This window comes from Ornithorhynchus anatinus, chromosome 5 (assembly GCF_004115215.2).
Source record: "Ornithorhynchus anatinus isolate Pmale09 chromosome 5, mOrnAna1.pri.v4, whole genome shotgun sequence".
NCBI lineage: Eukaryota > Metazoa > Chordata > Mammalia > Monotremata > Ornithorhynchidae > Ornithorhynchus > Ornithorhynchus anatinus.
The window spans coordinates 56,599,647-56,626,220 of NC_041732.1; the positions used below are offsets into that span (position 1 = coordinate 56,599,647).

Here is a 26,574-nt window from a genome sequence, read left to right on the forward strand (position 1 = left end):
CCCCGCCCTCTGAGGGCCGAGGGCGACAGCGCCTGACTGACGGACGGGCAGGCCCCGCCCCCTTTCCAGCCCCGCCCACCTATGGCCGAGGGCGACAGCGCATTGGCTGACGGACGGGGAGGCCCCGCCCCCTTTCCAGCCCCGCCCACCGAAGGCCGAGGGCCGCAGCGCGTGACTGACGGGCGGGCCGGTCACGCCCCCCTTTTAGCCACGCCCCCTTATCCAGCCCCGCCCTCTGAGGGCCGAGGGCGACAGCGCCTGACTGACGGACGGGCAGGCCCCGCCCCCTTTCCAGCCCCGCCCACCTATGGCCGAGGGCGACAGCGCATTGGCTGTTGGACGGGGAGGCCCCGCCCCCTCTCCAGCCCCGCCCACAGGAGGCCGAGGACGGCAGCGCATTGGCTGACGGGCGGGGAGGCCCCGCCCCTTGCCTCCCCCTCCCCCGAGGGGGGTGTCGCGCATGCGCCGGGCGGGCGTGGGGTCAGGGCCGCAGCTCGGTGCTGCAGGCGTCGGGCAGCTCCCGGGCCCGGCCATGGCGGGCCGCCCCGCTCGATACCTCGTTTTCTTCCAATACCTGGGCACGGACTTTCGGTAGGTGCCCGCTGGGAAGCGGGGTCCTGCCCCACGGCCGCCAAAGGCAAGAGGGAGCGAGGGACCACCTAGGCCTCCTGCCACCTTCGGGGAAATCGTTAAGGCCGGCCCAAAAATGCATAATAATAATAATAATGTTGGCATCTGTTAAGCGCTTACTGGGTGCAGAGCGCTGCTCTAAGCGCTGGGGCAGATACGGGGTCAGCAGGTTGTCCCACGTGGGGCTCCCAGTCTTCAGCCCCATTTTGCAGAGGAGGGAACTGAGGCCCAGAGAAGAAGGAGAAGAATGTTGGTATGTGTTAAGCGCTTACTGTGTGCAGAGCACTGTTCTAAGCGCTGGGGGAGATACAGGGTCATCAGGTTGTCCCACGTGGGGCTCCCAGTCTGCATCCCCATTTTGCAGAGGAGGGAACTGAGGCCCAGAGAATAATAATAATAATAATGTTGGTATTTGTTAAGCACTTACTAGGTGCCGAGCACTGTTCTAAGCGCTGGGGGAGATACAGGTTCATCAGGTTGTCCCACGTGGGGCTCCCAGTCTTCAGCCCCATTTTGCAGAGGAGGGAATTGAGGCCCCGAGAAGTGAATAATAATGTTGGTATTTGTTAAGAGCTTACTAGGTGCCGAGCACTGTTCTAAGCGCTGGGTAGATACAGGGTCATCGGGTTGTCCCACGTGGGGCTCCCAGCCTTCATCCCCATTTTACAGAGGAGGGAACTGAGGCCCAGAGAAGTGAAGCGACTCGCCCACAGTCACACAGCCGACAAGTGGCAGAGCTGGGATTCGAACTCATGAGCCCTGACTCCAAAGCCCATGCTCTTTCCACCGAGCCACGCTGCTTCTCAAATTACCTTTTGCCCTCGGATTGCATTCCTTCAATAGTATTTACTGAGCGCTTACTCTGTGCAGAGCACTGGGCTTGGAACGTCCAGTTGGGCAAAAGATGGAGACCATTCGGTAGTATTTATTGAGCGCTTACTATATGCAGAGCACTGGACTAAGCACTTGGAATGGACGATTCGGCAACAGATGGAGCATCCCTGCCCAGCGGTGGGCTCACAGTCTAAACGGGGGGAGACAGACGGCAGAGCAAAACGGAACAGGACGAAAGCAGGATAGAAGCAAATAGAATCAAGGGGATGTATACCTCATTGAGAAAATAAATAGGGTCATAAATAATATATCCAAATGAGCACAGTGCTGAGAGGAGGGGAAGGGAGGGAGGAGGAGCAGAGGGAAAGGGGGCTTAGCTGAGGGGAGGTGAAGGGGGGAGCAGAGGGAAAAGGGGAAGCTCAGTCTGGGAAGGCCTCTTGGAGGAGGTGAGTTTTAAGTAGGGTTTTGAAGAGGGGAAGAGGATCAGTTTGGCGGAGGTGAGGAGGGAGGGCGTTCCGGGACCGCGGGGGGACGCGGCCCGGGGGTCGACGGCGGGACGGGCGAGACCGAGGGACGGCGAGGAGGTGGGCGGCGGAGGAGCGGAGCCTGCGGGGTGGGTAGGAGAAAGAGAGAAGGGAGGTGAGGTAGGAGGGGGCGAGGGGATGGATTTCTGAATCAGAGAGAATTGGGGGCCGAGGGAAGGTCACCGTGGGCCCAGGGAATAGGGTGGGAGGGGGTGTCTCCTTTCCTTGGAGACTCCTAGCAGGCCGGGTGGCAGATCATCATTCATTCAATCGTACAGAGCGCTCACTGTGTGCAGAGCACTGTACTAAGCACTTGGGAAAGTACAGTGCAGCAATAAAGAGAGACAATCCCTGCCCAAAACGAGCTTACAGGCTTTGCCCAAGGTCACCTAGCGGGCAGGTGGTAGAGCCGGAATTAGAATTCCCCTATTTATTTTGTTAATGAAATGTACATCGCCTCGATTCTATTTAGTTGCCATTGTTTTTACGAGATGTTCTTCCCCCTGACTCTATTTATTGCCATCGTTCTCGTCTGCCCGTCTCCCCCGATTAGACCGTGAGCCCGCCGGACGGGAGGGACCGTCTCTATCTGTTGCCGACTTGTTCATTCCAAGCCCTTAGGAGAGTACGCTATAGCAGTAAACACATTTCCTGTCGCCAAGGAGGTAATAGTCTAGAGGTGTATCTAAGAGAGGAGACTGCCTCCCTGCCCCCGAGAAATTGCCAGTCTGCGGATCTGAACACACACACACACATATACACCCACAGAGAAGCAGCGTGGCTCAGTGGAAAGAGCCCGGGCTTGGGAGTCGGAGGTCATGGGTTCTAATCCCGGCTCCGCCACTCGTCAGCTGGGGGACTTCGGGCAAGTCACTTCTCTGGGCCTCAATTCCCTCATCTGTAAAATGGGGATGAAGACTGGGAGCCCCACGTGGGACAACCTCATTACCTGGTATCTATCCCGGTGCTTAGAACAGTGCTTGGCGCATAATAAGCGCTTAACAAGTACCGTCTTCATATACACAAACCTACAGCCCTCCCCCTGTGCCCCCGCAGTGTTGGATGGAGCTGATCTTGATTCTATTTATTGCCATTGTTCTTGTCCCTCCGTCTCCCCCGATTAGACTGTAAACCCGTCAAAGGGCGGGGACTGCCTCTATCTGTTACCGATTTGTCCATTCCAAGCGCTTAGTACAGTGCTCTGCACATAGTAAGCGCTCAATAATTACTATTGAATGGAGACAGGCTCCCTGCTCTCACTGTACTTGTTTATGGTACAGTATTAGGTGTAAACCCGTTATGGGCAGGCAGTCTGCTAATCCTGTTATAGGGTACTCTTCCAAGTACTAAGCACAGTGCTCTGCACCCAGTAAGCGCTCAATAAATACGATTGAATGATTGACTGGCTCAAGCGACGCTCAAGTGACTACTGCTCCAAAGGAGGAAAAGCAACCCACGGCACGGGCGCGGGCGTGCACACGTTGGTGTTCTGGGCCCCGGGGGAGGGACAGGGAGGCAGAGACATAGTCCCCGGCCTTGAAGAGCTGCCAGTCGTAAGACGCAGGCAAGGCCCGGTGTCGTCAGTATTCCCCGAGGTTTGCGGAAAGATCGGTTGCGGGGGAGGCGGGGGGGGAGGGCAATCACAGAAGGCTTCCTGGCAGCGGAGGGCTTCTCCGAGCCGTTTCGCTCCGAGGGCTTCGGAGTGGTACCTTGAAGAAGGGAAGGGGCCGGCTTGAGTGAGGAGGAGGAGGGAAGGCATTCTTCCAGTGCTTAGTACGGCGCTTGGCGCATAGTAAGAGCTTAACAGATACCATGGTGGTTATCACTGTGCAGGGGAAACAGCCCCGAGTGTGGCCAGGAACAGCCAGGCCCCGTGAATTGACTCCTGGAGGGTGAGGATTCGGGGTCTGGGGGTGTCCGGGGTCCTGCGCGACTGTGGGCAAGTCACTTCTCTGTGCCTCAGTTCCCTCATCTGTAAAATGGGGATTAACTGTGAGCCTCACGTGGGACAACCCGATTCCCCTGTCTCCACCCCAGAGCTTAGGACAGTGCTCGGCACATAGTAAGCGCTTAACAAATACCAACGTTATTATTGCATTATTATCTAGGGCAGTTCCCGATTCCCACGCCCTGGCCGGGGAGCGGTGAGGGGCCCACCGCTGGCCAGCCACGGCTGCAGCTGCGGGGGTTTCGACTCTATGTAAACCGGGCCCCGGGTCGGCCCGGGGTCTGGGGCTAAATTCGGGATCTGGCGTCACTCCTGTCCCGGAAACGCTTCCAGGAAGCCGCTGGGCAAACATTGGAGGGGGGAAGCCGGTTTGTTTGGCTTTCGGTGTCTCCGCTGGCCAGCGTGGAGCAGGAGGGGCCCGAGGGTAGGGGGCTCACTCCCTGGGAAGAGGATAGGAAGGGGGATAGGCTGGCGGTCACTAGTCGGAGGAAAATGACCCCCCTCCCCCCCGGGAAAGGTGCCAGAACTTGTCCATCCGCTGGGATTGAGTTGGGGCAGTGCTCTGTGGAAGCCGGGGGGGGGGGGGGGGGGGGGGGGGTGGACAAGACGACCCCTGGGTGACCTCAGTTTCACAAGTCCGCCGGGCCCCATCGTAAACTGTTTATGGCCAGGGACTGGTGTGGCGCCCTGAAAAGGGTGAGGGACGGGGACTGTGTCACGGTCACATCACGCACCCCCTTCCCCGGCCTGCTGAGCAGGCCGCGCTCCGGGGCGAGTGGATCCCATCCTGCCCACGTCGCCGGGGTTCATTGGGGCGGTCTTAGGGGACCAGTCGGGCCGTCTGCCACAAGTGTGGTGGACCGGGGGGTCGAGGGGGTGACAACCGACTAAAGACTTTGCCGGCGGGGGAACCACCCCAATGGGGATGGGCCCAGAGAAGCCCAAAATAGCCCTCGTGGCCCCCTGCCCCCTCAGGACGACGGTGGGGGAGCCAGCAGTTGGACACAAGGAAGGGCTTTCTGGCCGTCTGCCATGAGGAGGCCACCCGGGATGGGGATGGCGAGAAGGTGCCGCCTCCGTCCCTCTGAGGAAAGAAGGGATGCCATCCACCCCTGGGGGGGGGCGATTGTGTGGAGCAGGGGACTGGACCCGATGACCCTCGGGACAGGTCGGGAGGAGAGGGAGCAGACCCTGTCCCTCGGGCACAGTCCGTCGTCTGGGTCTCGGGACCCGCGGGCCTGGCCGGGTTCGGCGGCCCGGGAGCTCGACTCGGGTCAGCGGGAGTGACCGCCCGCTCCCGGGCCCCAGGTGGGCCACTGACCCCGTCTCCTCCTCTCTCCCAGTGGTGTGATGGCCGTTAAACCTCCTCAGGCAGGGTCCGGGGTCCAGAACCACCTAGAGGTAAGTGCCCGGCTGCAGCTTCAACTCAACGGAGAAGCCCCTCAGCGAGGAGGGCCGACGCCAGCCGGAACCCCCACATCCGGCCCGGCCCCCCCCCGTGGCCGAGGCCGCGTCGGGGTCCGGCCCGGGTCTCCCCGGGACCCCTGGAGGGTGGGGGACCGGGGACGGCGAGGTCTCTGACCGCCGGGCCGGTGGGCCCCGTCAGGCTGGACGGAGGCCAGGGGGTGGTGGGATGGAGCCGCCCCGCCCGGGCTGAACCCCCCCGGCCTTCTCCTCCCTCCCTCCCTCCCTCCGTCCCGTCCCAGCGGGCGGCCGAACGGCTGGGCAGCGAGGAGCCCGTCGGTTTCACCATCTCCAGCCGTACAGACAGCGGGGCCCACGCCCTCTGCAACTCAGCTCACATAGACGTCTGCCGCCCGGAGGGTCGCGAACCCCACCCCCCACACCTCCTCACTCAGATCCTCAACCGCCACCTGGAGCACCCGGCCATCAGGTGAGAGGGACCCAGGCCCGGGCAGAGAGACCGCCACGACCGCCACGCCGGGCCGCGCGTTCAGCCGGTGGGGGGCCGGGCCGGGGTCCCTACGGAGAGGCCTGAGTGGGAGATCAGAATCCGCCATTTGGCCCTCTGACCTCTCTACGTTGCTCTTCCCTGTCCCGCTCGGGCCTCAACATTCCTCTCCCGCGGCCTGATTTCACTTTGCCCTGCCTAGTTTCTCGTGCCAAAGGAAGCCACTGGCCGACTCCTTCCAGCTCTGGTAGTCCAGGCCGGGATCCGGACGTATTAGAGAAGCAGCGTGGCTAAGTGGGAAGAGCCTGGGCTTGGGAGGCAGACGTCTTGGGTTCTAATCCCGGCTCCGCCACTTGTCTGCTGTGTGACTTTGGGCAAGTCGCTTCGCTTCTCTGGGCCTCGATTAGCTCATCTGCAAAAATGGGGATAAAAAAACGTGAGCCCCACGTGAGACAATCTGATTATCCTGTATTTACCCCAGCGCTTAGAACAGTGCTTTGCACGTAGTAAGTGCTTTACAAATACCATAATTAATTATTGGGGGGGGCGGGGGACTTCCACCCGCTGGAACTCAGCACAGAGCCATCACGAACACGGGGGTCGGGCGGGGGGGACCCGAGAGGCAGGATTCTGGGAGAAGTTTGCGTGGCTTACTTGGATAGGGCACAGGCCTGGAAGTCAGAAGGACCTGAGTTCTAATCCAGGCTCTGCACATGTCTGCTGTGTGGCCTTGGGCAAATCCCTTCACTTCTCTAAGCCTCAGTTACCTCATCTGTAAAATGGGGATTAAGAGCGTGAGCCCCATGAGGGGCAGGGACTGTGTCCAACCTAACTAACTTGTAGCAACTCCAGCGCTTAGACCAGTGCTTGGCACATGGAAAGCGCTTCACAAGTATTTTTACTGAGCCCAGTGCCCCCTGCCCCAGTCTCAAAACGACTGCCTCTCCTGAGGCCAATGCCAACCCCTTCCCCCGCCACCCCCCATGGCCAGAAAGTGCTTCCTTGGGTCCGGCTCGTATCTCTCCCGCTTCAGAGTGGACTGTTTCCTCCGTGCTCACTCTGGGTTGTGGTCATCTCTGGGCTCCCCATCTGGGTGCACCTGCTGACCCCGTGGGTGTGTCCGTGTCCCTGCACGGGCACACGTGAGTGGGCGCGCGCGATGGGGGCGTGAGCCGCCCGTGAGGGCGAGCCTCCTTGGGCTGGGAACGCGGAGTGGGCGTGGGGGCCTTGCAGAGCTCCAGTGGAGCAGTTACATAACCAGAGAGCGCTGACGCCCACCCCACTGCCCTCCCCCACTTCCCCTGCGCCAGAGCAGCCGCCGGCTCGGTCCGGGGGGAGTCGTGGCAGTCCCCCCCTTGGCGGCTCACCCATTCCGCTGGCCCCCGGCGCCTGCACGGCGTTGCTCCTCTCCCCCACCGCGCCAGGCCGGCCAGAGGAGGGGCGCCTCCCCGGCCCCACCTCGAGTGCGGCTCGCTGCGGCGGCAGCCGGGCTCCCCCCCCCCCCCCCGACCCCCTCCTCTCTGCGCAGGGTGCTCCGGACCGTCCGTGTGGCCGACGACTTCCACGCCCGTTTCTCGGCCACGTCTCGGCGCTACGTTTACCGGCTGGTCTCCGGCTGCTCCCGGCTGCATCAGCTCCCGGTGTGGGAGCGGAAGCTGTGCTGGGTCACCCGGGCCACGTGAGAGCGGGGGGTCCGGAGCGGGGGGATGGCGGGGCCTGGGGGAGGGGGACACGGGAGTGCGGCGTAGGGAGGCCGGAGGGGTGTCGGGGGCCACGGCGGGACAGACGGGAGGTCGGCGGAGCGAAGGGACGGGGAGCCGGCCCTCCGCCGACCCCGTGGTGGCTCACGCCGCGGTGTACCCAGGCAGCTGGACGTTGCGGCCATGCAGGAAGCCGCCGGGCACTTGGTGGGGACCCACGACTTCAGCGCCTTCCGCTCCACCGGCAAGTGTGACGCCTGGAGGAACCCGGTGAAGACCCTGGTACGGGCCACGGTGGTCCCCGGGCCCCCGGGCCCCCTCGCCCGCCACAGCGACTGCAGGTTCGTCGGGGGTCTGGGATCGGGGGGACGCAGGCGCCCTGGCCCCGGCCCCCCGAACCCCTCCTCCCTGTCCCGCCCCGCCAGTCCCACCGGGCCTCTGAGGGCGGATTGGGTTTCACACTTGCAGCTAAATTAGGGCTCGTGCCGGGTTGGAATCTTCCAAGCAGCGTGGCCTAGTGGAAAGAGCCCGGTCTTGGGAGTCGGAGGACGTGGGTTCTAATCCCACCTCCACCACTTGTCTGTTGGGTGGCCTTGGGCAAGCCTCTTAACTTCTCTGTGCCTCAGTCCCCTCATCTGTAAAATGGGGATTAAGACTGTGAGCCCCACATGGGACAACCTGATTACCTTGTATCTACCCCAGCGCTTAGAACAATTTTGGCACATAGTGAGCGCTTAACAGATAGCATCAGTATTATTATTATTATTATCATTAACCGCTTAGAACAATGTCTGGCACGTAGCAAGCACTTAAATACCATCATTATTATTATTTTACCCCCACATCAGGGAGCGGGGCAGCGGTCACTGCAGCAACAGCAGCTGCGAGGCCGCTCAGCCTCTGCCCCTGGGCCCCACCTGGCATTGGGTTTCAGAGCTGGGCCCGGGGTGTGGGGAGAGAAGGGGAAGGGGGCGTCCTGTCCTCGGAGACCCCTCTCCCCCGCATCCCTGGCTCCGCTCCAGCTGGGTGTAGGGTTGGGTAGACCGGCAGGTGGGGGAAATGAAAGCCGCTTTCTCCCCGGCCGGATGCAGGGGCCGAGGCAGAGCCGCCCCTCTGGCTCCGTCGCCGCTGCAGATGTGCAGGGGACCGGGGGAGGAGGAGGGGGTGGGGATAATGCCCATTCTGTCCACCCGTCGGCACCGGGGTGGGGGGGTGACGGCTGCCAGGGACGGTGGGAGAGGCCCAGCATCTCTCTGACCACCTCCTTTATCCACCCACTCCTGTGGGGGGCCACCCCCCCACTTTTTTTTTTAATATTTATTAAGCGCTTACTCTGCTGGGCACTGGGGTAGATGGAAGCTAATCAAGTTGGACACCGTCCCTGTCCCGTACGGGGTTCGGTCGATCCCCATTTTACAGATGAGATGACTGAGGCCCAGAGAAATGAAGTGACTTGCCCAGGGTCACGCAGCAGACAAGAGGCAGAGCCGGGATTAGAAACCAGGTCCTTCTGACCCCCGGGGCCACGCTCTAACCTTGTCCACTGGACAAGGGCGACAGCAGTGAGGCCGTCTCTGATGCCCGGGTTGAGTTGCGATCTGTCTTGGACGAGGGGTGGTCTGGGTCCCAGGCAGGGAGTTGTTGAGGGGTCCGGGGCCTGTTGATCAGGTGGAGAAACCGAGGCCAGGAGACATGAGACAGACGGAGGCTCTTGGCCGTGACCCTAGGACTCCTCTGGAGTCGCTGCGCTGCCTCCACGCCCCCACCCCAGCAAAATCCAGTTTGGCCCAGTTAGGGCCTGGTGCACTGTGTTGGCACAGATCCCGGCGGGCGATATGCCCCCCGGCACACACCACCACACACACCTTTCATTGCCGACGACTTCCAGGCCTGGAGGTGGGAGCGTTCGGGGAGACCAGAGGGGAGACCACCTCCAATCCTTAGTTCGGTCTGCTGTCCAGGTCCCTTTGCTGAAAAATATTCTGCTTCCATCTTCCCCCTCCTCCAGGGGTTGCCCTCTCTTTTCCGCGTTAAGCGGGAAGTCCTCACCATCCTCAGTCGGCTGTCACTTATCTACTCTCTTCTCCCACTGCACCCCAGCTCCCACTCTTGGTTTCCCCTCAACTAACCGATCCCTGTGCCTCCTTCTTTTCTCTTTTTTTTTTTTTTTTAATGGTACGCAAGCGCCATACAATAATAATAATAATGGTGGTATTATATGCCGGGCACTGTACTAATTTTAGGGTAGGTACAGGCTAATTAGATCGGACAGGGTCCGCGTCCAACATGGGGGTCACAGTCTAAAACCCCATTGTACAGGTGAGGGAGCTGAGGTACAGAGAAAGTACTCGACTCATTCAAGGTCACACAGCAGACACGTGGCGGAGCCAGGTTTAGGGCCCGCGGCTGCCGACTCCTAAGCCCGTGCTCTTGCCACTAAGCCAGGCTGCTGCTTAACCTCCTGCACGCCTCTCTCCTGCCTAGAGCTCCCTCCCCTTGCCCATCCGGCAGACTGCCGCTCTCCCTGTTTTAAAGTCCTCCAACTCCTCCAGGGGGTGTTCCCTGATTTATTTCTCATCTCCCCGCCCATCTGCCACTCCGGTGTCATCCACAACCTTGAATATTCAGGCCTCCTTTCCTCTTCCCGTTATATACTTCATACATACTCGATGTCTTCCTCCTAGCTGTCGTTTCTTTTAGTGTCCGTCTCCCCCGCTAGATTGTCGACTCCTCGAGGGCAGGGTGCCTGCTACCTCTGTCGAACTCTCCCGGGTGTTTAGTACAGTGCTCCGCGCAGAGAGGGTGCCCGATAAATACAGTTCGGCAGGCTACGTCCGGTGGGCGAATCAGGGTGGTGACCGTTTGGACGGAGAGGGAGAGGCCGATCTTAGAAATGTCGCGGAGGAAAAAACCGAGAGAATCCTGCAGCAGAATGAAGATGGGAGTTGAAAAGTTGGGGGTGGACACAAGGATAACGCCACGGTGGCAGGCTTCAGAAACAGGGAAGGCGGCGGTGGCGGCGTCAACGTGACGGGAGAGTCTGGAGGAGGAGAGGGTTCGGTCGGTAAATCGAGTCCGGTTTGGGATATAATTGAGCTTGAGGTGCCGGCGGGTCATCTGTGTGGAAATGTCCTGGAGGCAGGAGAAAATGAGGCACTGCAGAGGAGAGGTAGATTCGAGAGGTGTCAGCTTCGCCTCGGTCGTCGAGGCCAGGGGAGCTAATTAGCGGCCCAGGGGACAGTGTAAAAGAAGAGAAAGGACACACTGCCCCCGTGCCTCTCCCACTCCTGAGAGGAGGCAGAGGAGAGGCTGCGAGGCAGGGGCCGGAGAGATGAGGCGAACCAGGAGAGAAAACGGGGTTGGCGACACCGAGGTCAGAAAGCGTTTCCAGGAGAAGCGGGAGGTCCGCTGCCGTCAAAGGCAGCCCGCTGGTCGAGTCGGACAGAGTCGCGGCCGTCCATCCGTTCATCGCCTCCAGATGAGTTTCGGCCCCACTTAGTTCCCGAACCCCCTCGGCCTCTGCGCCCCCCCCCCCACCCTTTTGGTTGAACCGTCCCTGCAGCTTTGAGTGGGGCGGGGGAGAAGGTCTGAAGGGGGCAGTGGGCAGAAGGGCTTACTTCCCAAATGGCAGCGGGGGAATTCCCAAGTCCCTGTGGAGGCAGCATGGCGTAGTGGACGGAGCAGGGGCCCGAGAGAAGGACCTGGACTCTAATCCCGGCTCCGCCGCTTCGTCTGCTGTGTGGCCTTGGGTAAGTCACTTCACTTCTCTGTGCCTCAGTTACCTCGTCTGTAGAATGTGGGTTGAGACTGTGAGCCCCATATGGGTCAGGAACTGCGTCTGACCCGATTTGCTTGTATTCGCCCCGGCGCTTAGTACAGTGCCTGGAACATAGTAAGTGCTTAACAGATACCGCAATAATTGTTATATTGTCTTCGGTAGGCTGCAGTTCTGGGAGTTGGAGTTTGAGAGCCAGTCCTTCCTGTACAAGCAGGTACGGGCTCGGGGGCGGTCAGCAGGGCCCGGTGGCTGGGAGAAAGGGAGGTGAACGGTCAGGGTCGTAGGGAGGCCGCCCCTTCAGAGGAGAGTGGAGCCCCGTCTGTCATCCATAGTAGCTTCTTGGGGAGGGAAGGGAGAAGCAAGGCCACCTGGCTCATCCCCTCCATCCCCCTCCCTCCTGGCTGGCCAGCTCACTGGGCCCCCCCCCCCGTCTCCTGGGCAGTGTGGAGGGCACCATCAGGACCTCTAAATCCGGGGTCATGCCTCTCCTCTGCCCCGTTGGAGCTAGGAAGCCCCCAGAGCTGGGCCAGGGCCAGACCCCCCCCCCCCCACCCCACCAAGGCCGCTGTGAGCTAGGGAGGTGGGGGACGGAGTGGCTCCTGGCCCTCAATCTTGGGACCAGCCAGGGGATCCCAGAAGCGCGTGACGTTGCAGGTGCGGAGGATGACGGGCGCCTTGGTGTCCGTGGGCCAGGGGCTGCTCCGCCCCCAGCAGGTGCGGGACATGCTGGCCAGTGGCGCCCCCCCGTCCCAGCCGTTCATCAGGATCGTGCCAGCCTGGGGGCTGTTCCTCAAGTCGGTCCAGTACCGGGACCTGGGTAAGGCCCCACACCCCCTCCAAACCCCATCCTGGGCGTACAGACTTCCGTGGGTAGGACCCCTCTGGGAGGGCGGGCAGCCTGGGTGGACTGAGCAGGAAGACTGGGACAGGGTGTGGGGCCGACCCCCCCCAGAGCTGCCCCAGGGTGGGTTTCGGCCTCCTCCCCTCTCCTGAGGGACGGGGGTCTGTTCCACCCAGCGGATGCCCGCTCTCTAGATCCCCTTCCCCTAGTGAGCCTGCCCGCCCCTCCCTCTGCTCTAGATTGGGAGAGCGACGCAGTCCCAGCGTGAGAGAGCCGGAGCGGGACCCCTGTGGAAAGAAGAGTGCTACTGCCGCCAGCCACGCGTCTGGTTGCCGTGACTCCGCCTAGGGCTCGGGCGCCAGGGGATGGGACCTAGCAGCAGCTCTGCCACCTGACCCCCGCCTTCACGCAGCCCTTCCCTCCGATGCCGGCCAGGTTGGAACCCGGGGAGACGGGACTAAAGGGCTGGGCCTGGTGCCTCTTCCATTCGCAGGTGGCAGGGCAAGGCCACCGGAAGAGAAGCGGCCGTGGCCGGCCGGCACCCCACGGGAACCCAGACCCGGGAGAAGTCTCGATTGGGTGCCCCCCGAGCTGGCTGCTGTCCCGCAGCTACGGTGGGAGAAGACTATGGGTAATAAAAGGACCTACGATTCCCCACTGGGTGGTCGCACCGTCGCATTCGTCTGTGGGGGAGGATGGGCACCGGTCTCAGAACGGAACGCCCCCCCCATCTCGGCTTCTACCAGTGTTTTATTACAAAATGTTCCCCGCGCCCCTCCATCTGCCCTCAGCCGCTGCCCTGGGGCAGGCCTTTCTTGAGCAGTGCCGTCAGGTAGCTGCCCAGCTCTTCCCCGCGCCCCTCCATCTGCCCTCAGCCGCTGCCCTGGGGCAGGCCTTTCTTGAGCAGTGCCGTCAGGTAGCTGCCCAGCTCTTCATCCTGCAGGGCAGAGCCGGAGAGTGGGTGAGCAGGGCCCGGACGCTCAACAACGGCCCCCGACCGGGGAGAGCTGTGGGATCCAGCCAGAGCCAGGGCTGAGACGAGGAGGGGAGTTGGGGATTTGGGTTCTTCCGGAGGTGGAGTGGGACCCTTCCACCCAGCCTGGGCTTGGGGGAGAGCCTTGGGGGGGAAGGGGCGCCGGGGGGAGAGGGAGAGGTATACCTGGTAGGTCCAGGAGACCAGCAGCACCTTGGTGGCCGGGTCGTCCGAGTGGGCCGTGGCCTGGATGAGGATGGACCCCACCACGACGGAGCCGTCGGCCAGGTGCTGCACCGAGTGGTCCTTCAGGATGCTGGGGGCCGGGGGGGGGAGGAGAGCGAGAGCGGGCTTCAGCGTGGGGCCGGGGGAGGCCCGCGGCTTCCTCCCCGGCGGGGCGACGGTGGCGGGGCGGACCGGACGGCTCTCACCCCTTGAGGTGGTTGTAGACGCGCAGCACGGCCTCCTGCTCCTTGCGGGCCTCCTGGATGTGCACCCGGCAGGTGAAGCGCAGCTGGTGCTCCGCCAGCTCCAGCTCCGTCAGCGCCTGCTCCGACGACACCAGGCGGAAGCTCTGCCACGGGAATCGGGGGGGGGGGGGGGGGGTTGGGGGAAGCGGCCCTTGTCGGGGGATCAGCCAACCCCTGCCCCCATCCCTCCCTCGGGGTCCCGCCCCCGTCCCGCCCGGGCCGGGTGGCAGCCCTGAAACCGGTGCTCACGTTGTCCTTCATGACCAGCGTCCCGTGCATGAGCCTGGGCTTCTGGGGGTCTGGCGGGACACCTGCGGGGGGCAGGGGCATCAGCAGGGGCGGGACTGGTGCCAGCCCGCCCCGGGAGTGAGGAGTGGGAAGGCGGGAGGTGAAGAGGGGTGGCAGTCGGGGTCCCCGGGTCGCCTCCCCCCGGAAGTGGACGTTACCCAGCGTCGTCTCTCTCTTGAGCAAGCCCAGCGAGATGCCCACGGGGATGTTGGGGTTGGTGAGCAGGGTGACGGTCTCCCCGTTGGCGGGCATGTAGCAGTTCACTCCTGCCAAGCAGACTTCAGTCGGGAGGCCGGCTGGCCGATGGGATGGGCACGCATGTGGGGCCCTTGAGGGGCCGGTCCCGACCCCCCCCTCAACTGCCTGCCGCGTTCCTCTGTCCCTCCCTCGGCCATCCCGGGAGAGCTCCCGTCCGCCAGGCTCGCTTCCCGGCTTCTCCCAGTCCCAGCCTGCCGCGGAACGCCGGCCCGGGCTCCTACCCCGCAACCCCCAGGGTGGTCTACGCCGCGCCTCCCGGCCTGAAAGTCAAGGGGAAGACCTTGCCACAGAGGAATCAGAAACCCAAGCTGGGTTCACCCTCCCCCCACATAAAAATGGGGAAGGCTTCAGGTTGGCCACCTTCCCGCAGGCCCAGGTCAGTAGGGCACGGGGGGAAGAGGGCGGGGGGTGCCCACGTACGGAACTCCTGCTCGATCTTCTGCTTCAGAAACTCCATCTTCTTGCCCTCCCCGTGGACCAGCAGCACGTTCTGCGGCTCGGCCTGCCGCACCAGCTGCATGATGCCCTTGGCGTCGGCGTGGGCGCTGAACGACATGTACTCCACCTGCATCTTCACCTCCAGCTGCGGGCCGGGCAGAGGATGCCCACGTTACCTGGCGCGGTCTGAGGGCCCACCCCCACCGTTGAAGCGATGCCCGGGAACCGCCCCTTCCTCCCTCCCCGGGGGGGCTGTTTGGGACCCCGTTCTCAGGGACTGCAGTGAGGCCCGGAAGGGGGGCCGGGCACTGGGCGCAACAGGGAGCCCCGCGGCGCCGCCCCCTCCCCGCCCCCAAAACCGCCCCCAACTCACAATCTGCCGCCCTTCCATCTCCAGCTTGCGCTGCCCACTCAGGATCTTGTGGCCGACAGTGCCCTGCACGCAGTAGCCCGGCATGATGGCCTGGGGGACGGACCGCCAAGGTCAGGGTGGCGGCAGACCCACCGGGGCTCCAGGGGGGAGGGGCGAGGGCACCGCCCTCTCAGTCCCGGCAGGTGTGCCCCCCATTCGGGCCACTCCTGGGAACCCAGACCCTCCGGGAGGTGTAAAAGGAAGGTTGGGAGAGGTGGGGGTCCCTGCCGTGACGCCGACCACCACCCCCGTCAACCTGGTGCCGACACAACCGGAGCTCAACCAAAGGGTCGGGGTCATCCGGCCCGGGGCTACTAGGAGAGTCCGCTGGTCCATCAGTCCACCCGTCCCCGATCGCCGGTCATCCCACTGGCCCTCCGGTCCAGCCCGGGCCCCGGACTCACCATGTTCTTCTCGTTCCCCGCCCACTTGCGGAAAATCTGTAGGGACTGGCCGGCGTGTAGCATCCCCGGGGTGGCGAACACCACCTGCGCCGCCGAGAGAAGGCCCGAGGGGTCAGCTTGGGGGTTCCCGCCGCGAGGCAGGAAGATCGGCGGGGGGGCATCGCCCGGCAGGCTCGCGACGACATCTCCCCGCCGGGCCGGCCCTCCGGGACGGGGGCCGACCCGCACCTCTCCCGCCCCGGGCACCCGAGGGCCAACCGAGTCCACCCCAGGATCACTGGCCATCGGCCCCTCCCCGGCCGCCACACCCACCATGGGGCCGGGGTTATCCGCGAACGCCCGGTCAAAGGCCTTGATGTGTTTGAACTCAAACATGTTCCTCTGGACAAACGTCTTCCGGATCTTCTGATTGGTCCAGGTGATGAAGAGCTTATAGTAGTGATTGGCCTTCTCGGTCAGGCCGGTGGAGAAGTAGATGGGGGCCTTCAGGTTCATCCTCTCCCTGAGGACGCACCGAGCCCCGGCGTCAACCCGGGCCCCCTTCCCTTCCCGGCCCGGATCGGACCAGCCGGTGACCAGAGGGAGGGGGGGCAGGGGGCCACGGGGGCCCACGCCGGAGAGGGGACCCCCCCCGGCCTCCAGCGACTGACCCGCTCCAGCCCCCTACGCCTCCCTGGCTGCATCCCCCAACCGGGTCTCCCACAGAGCAGTGAGGAGGCCGCGTTGCCCGAAGCTGTCGTCACTGTAGATAATAATAATAACGTTGGTATTTGTTAAGCGCTCACTACGTGCAGAGCACTGTTCTAAGCACTGGGGTAGATACAAAGGTCATCTGGTTGTCCCAAGTGAGGGTCCCAGTCTTAATCCCCATTTTACAGATGAGGTAAGCGAGGCCCAGAGAAGTGAAGTGACTTGTCCACAATCACACAGCTGACAAGTGGCAGAGCCGGGATTCGAACCCATGATCAATTGCTGGTACTTATTGAGTGCCTAGTCTGTGCAGAGTACTGTACTGCTAATAATAATGATGGCATTTGTTAAGTGTGTACTATGTGCCAAGCACTGTTCTAAGCACTGGGAGGATACAAGGTAATCAGATTGTCTCACATGGGGCTCACAGTCCTAATCCCCATTTTAATAATAATAATAATAATAATGTTGGTATTTGTTAAGCGCTTCCTATGTGCAGAGCACTGTTCTAAGCGCTGGGGTAGACCTAGGGGAATCAGGTTGTCCCACGTGGGGCTCACAGTCTTCATCCCCATTTTACAGATGAGGGAACTGAGGCACAGAGAAGTGAAGTGACTTGCCCACAGTCACACAGCTGACAAGTGGCAGAGCTGGGATTCGAACTCGTGACCTCTGACTCCAAAGCCCGTGCTCTTTCCACTGAGCCACGCTGCTTCTCTACATTTTACATGTGGAGGTAAGTGAGGCACAGAGAAGTGAAGGGACTTGCCCAAAGTCGCACAGCTGACAAGCGGCGGGGCCAGGAATAGAGCCCCCGACCTCTGGCTCCCAAGCCCCTGCTCTTTCCACTGAGCTACGCTGCTTCTAGGCATAAGATCATTATGGGCAGGGAATGTGTCTGCTAATTCTGTTGTCCTGGACTCTCCTAACCGCTTAGAACAGTGCTCTGCATATAGTAGGCTCTCAATAAATACAGTTGATTGATCCAATATAACAGTTAATAGACAGGATCCAGGCCCCCAAGGAGCTAAAGCCTAGCAGCCGAGGGAGCTCTTCACTGATGGCTGGCGGCTCCCGATTCCTCTACGTTCCCACCACAGTCCCCCTCGACAGCATTTACTGAGCGCCGCGCTGGCCCCCTGGGAGGGTCCGATAAAAGTAGAAGGCGCAGGCCCTGCCCCCTGGAAGCTTATGGTCCAACAGGGAGACGGGCAGGGACACAATGGACAAAAACGGGAGCCGGCTAAAGTGAAAAGACGGAATATCCCAAGCGCTCCATACGCTTGGCCTGGGGTGACCGTTGGGCTGGCAAGGCTGCACACTCACGCAACCTCGCTCCCCCAGCACAGCCCCCCGATCCCGCCCCGAGCCAAAGGGAGGGATGGCACCAGCTCTTACCAGAACGTCTCCAACAGGATGCAGAGTTCCTGGGCGCGGCCTAGGGCGAACACGGGGATGAGCACCTACGGGAGAACGGCCCGTGCCAGGTGGGCATCACTCGGCGAGGCCAGCCCGGCCCCTCCCGACTCCCATCTGGTTCACTCCCTGCCCAGGGCCAGTGAGCCCAAACGCGCCCCCGCCAGGGCGACTAGTCGGTCTCCTGCTCGGGCCCAGCGAGATCAGCCCATCCCCAGAAAAATCAGTCCACCCCCTCCTCACACCCAGCGAGACCAACCCGCCCCCTGCCAGTGAGACTAGCCAGCCCGATGAGACCCGCCTGCCCCCTACTCAGCCCCAGCGAAACCAGTTCACCACCTCCTAGTGCCCAGTGAGACCAGCCTGCCCTCTCCCCATACCCAGCGAGCCCACCTGCTGGGACCCAGACCGAACTCAGGCCAAGGGAAGTTGTCAGTTAGACGGGGGCCTCGCTCCCACTGGGTCCGGGCCCACCCCCCCTGCCCCCCGAATGCAGTCGCCCGGCCCTCGAGTCAGCCGTAAAGCCCACCGGCAACCAGGAAGCACCCCCGACTTCGCCTGGGACCCGCTCGGGTCTTCGGACTGCCCCGGCGATCTCCGGGGAGGGCAGGGTGGAGCGCTCGCACCCGGGTCTCCTGGCACGTTCGGCCTCGGCTGTGACCACCCCTCCCGCCTAGCCATCCAGGGTCCCGGGGCCCAGCCCGGACAGTACCTTCCCGCCTCGCTCCACCGTCTCGTGGACCTTCTTCAGGAAGTCCCGCTCGCGGCAGCGTTTGGAGTCTCGAATGGTCGTCGCATAGGTGGACTCGGTGATGAGCAGGTTGGGCCGGCACTTGTCGATCCAGGCGGCCCTGGAAGGGAGACGACGGTGGTCCCGCCCCGCCCCCAGCCAGGGTGAGCCGGGGGGGCCGTGGCTACCACATTCGGCTAACCCCGGCCCGCGCCGCCGACCGAGGCGGCCCCTGGCCCAACTGCTCCCAGGGTGGACGCCTGGAATGGACAGCGGCACCCGAGCCCGGCCTGAGCGTCACCTACCCTAAGTGCCGGTCCGGAGTCATGTTGTAGTCACCCTGGACGGGGAGACGGGAGGGGGAGTGAGGAGGAGGACGATGAGCTGGAGATGAACACCCACAAGCCCCCTCCCACCCAACCACCGGGGACGGGCACACACCGTGTACACCACTGACTCGGACCCCACTTTAATCTGGAACATGGCGGCCCCCAGCACGTGCCCCGCGTAGTACGCTTTGATTTCCAGCTCTTCGTCCACCTGGGGGAAGAGGACGTCAGCGCCGCCAGGCAGGGGACGGACCCGGGAGGGGGGACCTTCACCTCCTACAGGCCCAGCTCCTCCCCTCCGCCCCTCTCTGAGACCCCGTCCCCAAGACAGACCAAGGCTGCTCTGCATCCTTGCCCCCACCCCCCGGCCGGCGGCACCTGGACGGTCTGGTGGAGGTGGACGGCCACCACCTTCTTCATGCAGTCCTTGATCATCTGCGAGGTGAAGAAGTTGGTCTCCCCTTTCTTGTCCACGGTGATCTTGCGGTAGTCCTCCAGCAGGATGGGGCAGATGGCCTTGGTGGGGTGGGTCATGTAGATGGGGCCGTCGTAGCCCACCATCTCGCTGAAGTAGGGCAGGGCCCCACAGTGGTCCAGGTGGAAGTGGCTGGGACGGGGTGGAGGGGGAGGCCGAGCCGCCGGGTCAGGATGGGAGGAACGGAGGGAGGGAGCCCGGCTCCAGGGTCCCCGGGCGCCCAGCCGAGAGCTCCACCCCAGAGGGCCGGACGCGCTGACCGGCCTGGGGGCCTGCCCGCTTGGGCACGGCCCCGGGCGCAGGGCACTACTGACAAAATGCCCGGCGGCGCCAACTAGCCAGCCCCCTCCCCACGGCCCAGGGGTCGGGCTGGGCCCCCGACCTCTCTCCCAGGTCCGGTGCCCATCCTGCCTCAAGACTGCAAGCAGACAGGTACCCGCAGGACTCCCTGCCAGTCTGGGGTGTCCCTGCCAGGTTGTGGTGTTTTGTAAGCGCTCACTGTATGCCAAGCACTGTACTAAGCACTGGGGTAGATACAAGGTAATCAGGGCCCACGTGGGGCTCACAGTCTAGTTTGTTTTTTTTTAAAAAAAGGTATTTGTTAAAGATTTACTACGTGCCAGACACTATTCTAACCCCAAGGGTAGATAAAAGATAATCAGGTTGGACACAGTCCATGCCCCGGGAGCTCTCAAGCAGCGTGGCCTAGTGGATAGAGCAGGGGCCCGGAAGTCAGAAGAACCTGGGTTCTAATCCCGGCCCCGCCACCCGTCTGCTGTGTGGCCTTGGGAAAGACACTTCACTTCTCTGTGCCTCATTTACCTCAACTGTAAAATGGGGATGAAGGCTGTGAGCCCCATGTGGGAGAGGAACTGTGTTCAACCCGATTTGCTTGTATCTACCTCAAAGCTTAGTATGGTGCCTGGCGCATAGTAAGTGCTTAAATACCAGAATTATTTTTTATTATTATTAAAACCATTAATAATAATAATCCCCATTTTCACGTGAGGTAACTGAGGCCCAGAGATGTTAAGTGACTTGCTCAAGGTTATACAGAAGACAAGCAGCAGGGCTGGGATTAGAATCCAAGTCCTCTGACTCCCAGGTCTGGGCTCTTTCCACTAGGCCACATTGTTTCTCAGTTCTATTTATTGCTTTTATTATCAAAGTCCCTTACATTGCTTATTTTAATAATATTTGTTAAGTACTCACTATGCGCCAGACACTGTTCTAAGCACTGGGGTAGAGAAAAAGTAATCAGGTTGGACACTGTCCATGTCCCACATGAGGCTCAGTCTTAATCCCCATTTTACGGATGAGGTAATTGAGGTCCAGAGAAGTGAAGTGACTCGCCCAGGTCACAGAGCAGACAAGCGGCAGAGTCAGGATTAGAACCCATGTTCTTCTAACTCCCAGGCCTGTGGCCCATTCACTAGGCCACACTGTCTCCCACAACACCCCTGTGAGGTAGGGTTCGGGTATTATTATCCCCATTTTACAGTCCACCCTCAGGAAGCCACTGGCTCTCCAAGATACGCCTGCTGGGGAAGCAGTGTGGCCTAACGGCAAGAGCCCGGGCCTGGGAGTCAGGAGACCTGGGTTCTGATCCTGGCTCTGCCACTTGTCTGCTGTGTGCCTTTGGGCAAGTCACTTCTCTGGGCCTCAGTTACCTCACCTGGGGATTCAAAGTAAGCTCGTTAGGGCGGGGAGTGTGTCTATTGTTGTACTGTACTCTCCCGAGCGTTTAGTACAGTGTTCTGCACACAGTAAGCGCTCCAGAGATACGATTCAATGAATGTATGTTCTCCCTCCCTCTTGGACTGCGAGTCTCATATCGGACAGAGACAGTGCCTAATCTGATCATCCTCTATCTACCCCAGCATTCGGCATAGTGCTCGGCACAGAGTAGGTGCTTAACCAATACCACAATTACCATTATTAATATTGCAATCATTATTATCACTTCCACGAAGGCGAGAGGTAAGGGGGGAGGAGGGCTGGAGGGTGGGGCTTAACTCTGCCGCAGAGAACTCAGAGAGGGTAAAACCGCATGTGTCTGTTGTGCCCACGTCACGGAGAAGCCAGACGCCCTAGGTGCCGGTAGACCCTAGAGACGGGGGTCCGTGATTTCACCGCTGCCCTCAGGAGGTCCTGAATCCCAATCCGATGCCCCGGCATGGCCCATCAGCGCTGGCGGGGAACTGGAAGTTAACGCCCTGCCCCCAATCTTCTGGGGCGCTGCAGGAAGGCCCAGACTACCCACCTCGGCACCGGCCGCCGAGGGACAAGCCCGGGACCGGCGCTCTGGGCGAGACTCGGGGGGGGCCGGGACCGGGGGGCAGGAGAGCGGCAGCCTGGGAATCCGGGAAGGGCCGGGGGTCGCAGCGGGGGGGAGGGAGAGTGGAAGCCTAGGACGTCCAGGACGGGCCGGGGCTGGGGGTCACAGCGGTGGGAGCTGCCGTCACCGCCCACAGAACCCGTGGCTCCCGGCCCTCGGCTCCTCCCCGGGCCACGAACAAGCCAGATCTCCTCCGCCCTCGTCCGTGCCCTTCGCCGCTGGCGTAGAGGGCCGGGCGGAGGAACAGAGGTGCCCCAGCTGAGCGGGCACGACGGGACCCACCTGATAATCACGCAGTCCAGGAAGTTGGTCAGCCGCCCGCTCTGGGTGATGTAGGAGAAGTCCGGGAAGCGCCTCTGCGGAGCGGGGAGAGAAGAGTGAGAGGCAGTGGAAGGTGGGCCCGGTGGCCTCCAGGCCAAGGGCGGGGGTGCGGAGGGCAGAGTAGTGCACCGGACTGGGGCGTTCACCTCCACGGCCCCAGCCTGGACGGCCTGTGCCCATGCCCTACTTTGATTGTGAGCCCCTCGTGGGACTTGCTTACCTTCTATCTACCCCGGTGCTTAGTTACCCCAGTGCTTAGTACGCTGCTTGGCGCTTACTATGGGCTTAAGGAATACCGCCGTTATTATCGGGCTGCAGCCTTCCCGGCGGGCACCAGTCCTGGTGTGGGAGAAGAAGAGCAGGTTCTGTGGGTCGGGACGGCAGGCGGCCGGGAGTCCCTGTAAGCTGGCTGTGGGCAAGGAATCTGTGTATTGCTGTACTGAACTCTCCCCAGAGCTTAGTACGGCTCTCTGCCCACGGTGAGCGCTCAATAAAAATGACTGGATGAATGAAGGCAAAGAAGTCCCAAGACTAGAGACATTGCCACCGACCTGCCCTGGGGAGGGCAAGAAGGGGCCCCAGGTAGGGGGGGTCACAGGGGCATCAGAGGCCGTTCCCCGGAGCCACCTCTCCACCCCGTCCCACCGACCAGATCTCAGGTTGTAGCTCTCGTGGGGTAGACACACGCACACACTTCCACAAGCACACCCTCCAACATGTGGGTGCAGGAGAACAGGTCCCCCTCCCTGGCACCGGGTCTGCCTCTAAGGCTGCAGGGGGGCTGCCCCCTGACCTCACACGCTCGACGAGTTAAAAAGAAAAAAAAACCCGGGGGACGAAGGAGCTTCGGCCTGGGATAGACTGGAGGGGCCGGGGCTCTAGGCTGGACAGACCTAGCCTGACGGGGCAGGATTGGGCTTTCCAGAACCAGGAAGTGGGGGGACAGAGCAAACCCCAAATCGATCAAAATCAATCTCTCTCTCTCACACACACACACGCACATACAACCAGGACAAGACGGCAAGAAGAAGGTTCAGAACCAAATCTGGAGACGCCTCCCAACTCTGTGACACTGTTGTATTCTCCCAAGTTTTTAGTACAGGGCTCTACACACAGAGTAAGTGCTCATCGAAATCGACTGATCGATCGGAGGTGGGGTGCTGGATGGTCCACGCCGGGCCACTGGTGGACAGTCAAATGTCGCTGGTCCTTCCCTAAGCGGGAATTTAGGAAGGATCCCTAAGGGGATTCAGGAGATCAACTAGAACACAGTTTCTTCAGGGGACCTGGGCTGCTCAGGCCAGGGAGCCGATCAGGACACATTTATCCTCTTCGAACCAGACCCTAAGCTCCTTATGGGCAGGGAACGCGTCTGCTCATGCTGTTGTACCGTACTCTCACTGCTCAGTACAGTGCTCTGCACCTTGAAAGCGCTCAATAAATATAATTATCAATTGACAGAAGTGACCTAAAGAAGAGCCCCGTCTCCTCGAGACCCTCTGAGAGGGGCAGCGAGAAGGTCCGAGATTGCTGTAGCCCCTTCCTTCCCAACGCCCCTGGTCGGCGTCCCCGCCCCCAGCCCCTCCCGGCTCGCCGCGGAACTCACGTCATCGTTGTAGCCCATGTGCATGCCGCAGTCCAGCATGACGTTCTTGCCCGCGATGGACACCAGGATGCAGCTGCGCCCCACATCCTGCCCGGCCCCTGGAACCGGAGAAAACGGGCTGCTGGGGCGGAGGCAGCGAGGGCAGGGGTAAATCCCACCCCGGCTTCCCCCTGGCCAGCTCCGCCCCACCTTGATCCCCACGGAGGGTGGGTGAGCCAGGGGAAATAATAATAAAATTCATTAAGCGCTATGTGCCAGGCACTTTACAAAGCACAGGGCTAGATAAGGGCTCACAGCTCACCCTAGCACCGGCACGGAGTCAAAACCTAATCGGTCCAGGATCTGTTACGGTTTAGGTTAGGACCTTAGGTGCCTGTCCGAGCCCCACTACCCCGACCGGGCCTACGTCCTCCCATCTGCCTCCCTCCCACCCTCCAGCCCCAAGCTTGCCCCTGCCGGGTGCCCCCAGCAGGTCTCCCGCCCTCCACGTGGCGGGTCCCCGCAGCGTCTAGCCGGGCCCCTGGCTGGGCAGCGGGAGGTTCTCCGGGGGGCCGCGGGTGGTCCCCCGCCTTCCAGCCGGGTCCCACCCAGCCCCGCACCCCGGGCGGCCCGAGGACCCACCATTCCCACTCTTTCCCGGCCTCCCGGGGCTCCTCTCCTTGGCCTGCTTCCACTCCCGCCCTTCCCCTCCGTACCCAAGGGGGTGACTTTAATTTCAGGCATCCCGGTGGCGGCCGCGGCCGTCTGCGAGGCGGACGGCTGGGGGCCGTCCCGCCGTCCCCAAACTCGGGGTCACAGTGACGCCAGAGCCAACGACTGGAGCTTCGGGGATCTGAAACGAGAGGAGAGAGAGCTGGAGGCCGAGGCCGAGAAGGGGCGGGAGGACCGCAGCCAGCCAAAGCCTCCCCGGGCTCCTGCAGGCTCTAGCTCAGTGTTGGCAGGGAACGTCTGCTTAGAACAGTGCTCTAAGTACTGTTAGAGCTCAATAAATAGTAAAAGGTCAATAAAGAGTAAATAAATAGTTATAAAAGTAAAAGCTCAATAAATTCCACTGATAGATTGAGTCATCTGTAATCAGCTCTCAGATGTGGGTCCATTCCCCGGGCAGGCCGCTACGGGGAGAGGGCCTGCTGACCCACCCACTGGCATCTTGAGTAACTGAAATAATAATAAATAGTTGTGGTACTCGTTAAGCGCTTTCTGTGTGCCAAGCACTGTTTGAAGCGCCGGGGTAGATACGAGTTCAGCGGGTTGGACAGTGCCCGTCCCGCATGGGGCTCACACTCTTAATCCCCATTCTACAAATGAGGTGACTGAGGCCCAGAGAAGTGAAGTGACTCGCCCAAGGTCATACAGATGACAAGTGGCGGAGCTGGGATTCGAACCCGGGTCCTTGACTCCCAGGCCCGGACTCTATCCACTAAGCCACGCTGCTTCTCTCCATAACTGCCCAATAGAGGAAATCATACCCACCTCAAGGAGCAGGGCTTAATTTGTAATCAAAAAGGAATATTGTAATAATGACGGTGCTTGTCGAGAGCCGACTGAATGTTCATTCATTCATTCAATCAATCGTATTGATTGAGCACTTACTATGTGCAGAGCACTGTACTAACCGCTTGGAATGGACAATGGGGCAACAGACAGAGACGATCCCTGCCCATTGACGGGCTCACGGTCTAATCGGGGGAGACAGATGGACAAAAACAAGCCAACATCATCACGATAAATAGAATCAAGGGGATAAACATCTCATTAACAGAATAAATAGGGTAATAGAAATCTATACAAATGAGCAGAGTGCTGAGGGGAAGGGAGAGGGGGAGGAGCAGAGGGAAAGGGGATGCTCATTACAGTCACGGTAATGCACTGCATTAAGCGCTTGGGAACTCCAATGGCCCCAACTCACATGAGCAGCGGCAAAATGTCCAGAAATGGAATGTGGCTGGAAACCAGAGAGGTCGTGGGTTCGAATCCCGGCTCTGCCCCTTGTCAGCTGGATGACTGTGGGCACGTCACTTCACTGGGCCTCAGTTCCCTCCTCTGTAAAATGGGGATGAAGACTGGGAGCCTCACGGGGGAACCACCTCATTCCCCTGGATCTCCCCCAGGGCTTAGAACAGTGTTCTGCACCTAGTAAGCGCTTAACGAATACCAACATTATTATTAAGTCCCTTCCCTTCTCTGGGCCTCAGTTCCCTCCTCTGTAAAATGGGGATGAAGACTGCGAGCCTCACGTGGGACGATCTGATTACCTTGTATTTATCCCAGCGCTTAGAACAGTGCTCTGCACGTAGTAAACGCTTAACAAATACCAACATTATTAGGGAAGCAGCGTGGCTCAGTGGCAAGAGCCCGGGCTTGGGAGTCAGAGGTCATGGGTTCGAACCCCGGCTCTGCCACTTGTCGGCTGTGTGACTGTGGGCAAGTCACTTCACTTCTCTGGGCCTCAGTTCCCTCCTCTGTAAAATGGGGATGAAGACTGTGAGCCCCACGTGGGACAACCTGATTCCCCTGTCTACCCCAGCGCTTAGAACAGTGCTCGGCACCTAGTAAGCGCTTAACAAATACCAACATTATTATTATTAACTTCTCGGGGCCTCAGTTCCCTCCTCTGTAAAATGGGGATGAAGCCGGTGAGCCCCACGTGGGACAACCTGATTCCCCCGTGTCTCCCCCAGCACTTAGAACAGTGCTCGGCACCTAGTAAGCGCTTAACAAATACCAACATTATTATTATTATTATTAACTTCTCGGGGCCTCAGTTCCCTCCTCTGTAAAATGGGGATGAAGCCGGTGAGCCCCACGTGGGACAACCTGATTCCCCTGGGTCTACCCCAGCGCTTAGAACAGCGCTCGGCACATCGGAAGCGCTTAACCGATACCAATTCTTTATATGTTCTTATTGGGCCGAAGGCCTACTGTCGCCATGACAGGGCCGGATTGCCGTAAAGGAGGGCGGCCGGGGGAGGGGGGGCGGGAGGAGGAGGAGGAGGACGCGGCCGCTCCCCCGCCATGGCCACGGCCGGGCCCTCGGGGAGGCCCCCACGCAGAGGCGGGCGGAGGGGCATCGCTGCTGTCACGGGGGGCAACCACAGGGAGGCCCCCGCCTGCCCCCGGAGCGGACCGCGCGGGCTTCCGTACTCACAGCGACTCCGGCCACCCCGCGCAGGCGCACGGCCGGCAGACGCCAGGACCCCCACCCTCCCCTGCCGGCGCCCGTCTGGCCCCGCCCCCGCCGGCCTGTTGGCCCCGCCCC

The 26,574-nt window shown here is 61.3% G+C and overlaps 2 protein-coding genes across 6 annotated transcripts; one reads left to right on the top strand and one right to left on the bottom strand.

The window, feature by feature from the left end:
• The first annotated feature begins 462 nt into the window (after positions 1-462).
• PUSL1 (pseudouridine synthase like 1) lies at positions 463-12,827 on the top strand. The gene is made up of 8 exons (XM_029065614.2): positions 463-591; positions 5,280-5,337; positions 5,643-5,830; positions 7,377-7,526; positions 7,713-7,889; positions 11,489-11,540; positions 11,981-12,143; positions 12,407-12,827. The coding sequence occupies exons 1-8, from the start codon at positions 533-535 to the stop codon at positions 12,433-12,435; spliced, it is 876 nt and encodes a 291-aa protein (XP_028921447.1). The 5' UTR covers positions 463-532; the 3' UTR covers positions 12,436-12,827.
• A 72-nt stretch (positions 12,828-12,899) lies between these two features.
• On the bottom strand, positions 12,900-26,539 carry INTS11 (integrator complex subunit 11). Of its 5 annotated transcripts, none has more exons than XM_029065609.1 (18): positions 26,464-26,539; positions 24,011-24,147; positions 23,316-23,413; positions 21,671-21,744; positions 18,954-19,182; positions 18,688-18,786; positions 18,552-18,586; positions 18,229-18,367; positions 17,499-17,563; positions 15,723-15,912; positions 15,411-15,494; positions 14,968-15,057; positions 14,577-14,739; positions 14,057-14,164; positions 13,860-13,921; positions 13,572-13,714; positions 13,327-13,456; positions 12,900-13,104 (listed from the first exon to the last, which is right to left on the bottom strand). In XM_029065609.1, exons 2-18 carry the CDS (start codon positions 24,036-24,038, stop codon positions 13,039-13,041), a joined length of 1,803 nt encoding a protein of 600 aa, XP_028921442.1. In that variant the 5' UTR covers positions 24,039-24,147; positions 26,464-26,539; the 3' UTR covers positions 12,900-13,038. The 5 variants fall into 5 exon arrangements, with proteins under 5 accessions (XP_028921442.1, XP_028921443.1, XP_028921441.1 ...); XM_029065610.2 differs by lacking the exon at positions 26,464-26,539 and adding an exon at positions 25,225-25,346 and having other exon boundaries at positions 13,572-13,687; XM_029065608.2 differs by lacking the exon at positions 26,464-26,539 and adding an exon at positions 25,225-25,346.
• Between the last annotated feature and the right edge of the window lie 35 nt (positions 26,540-26,574).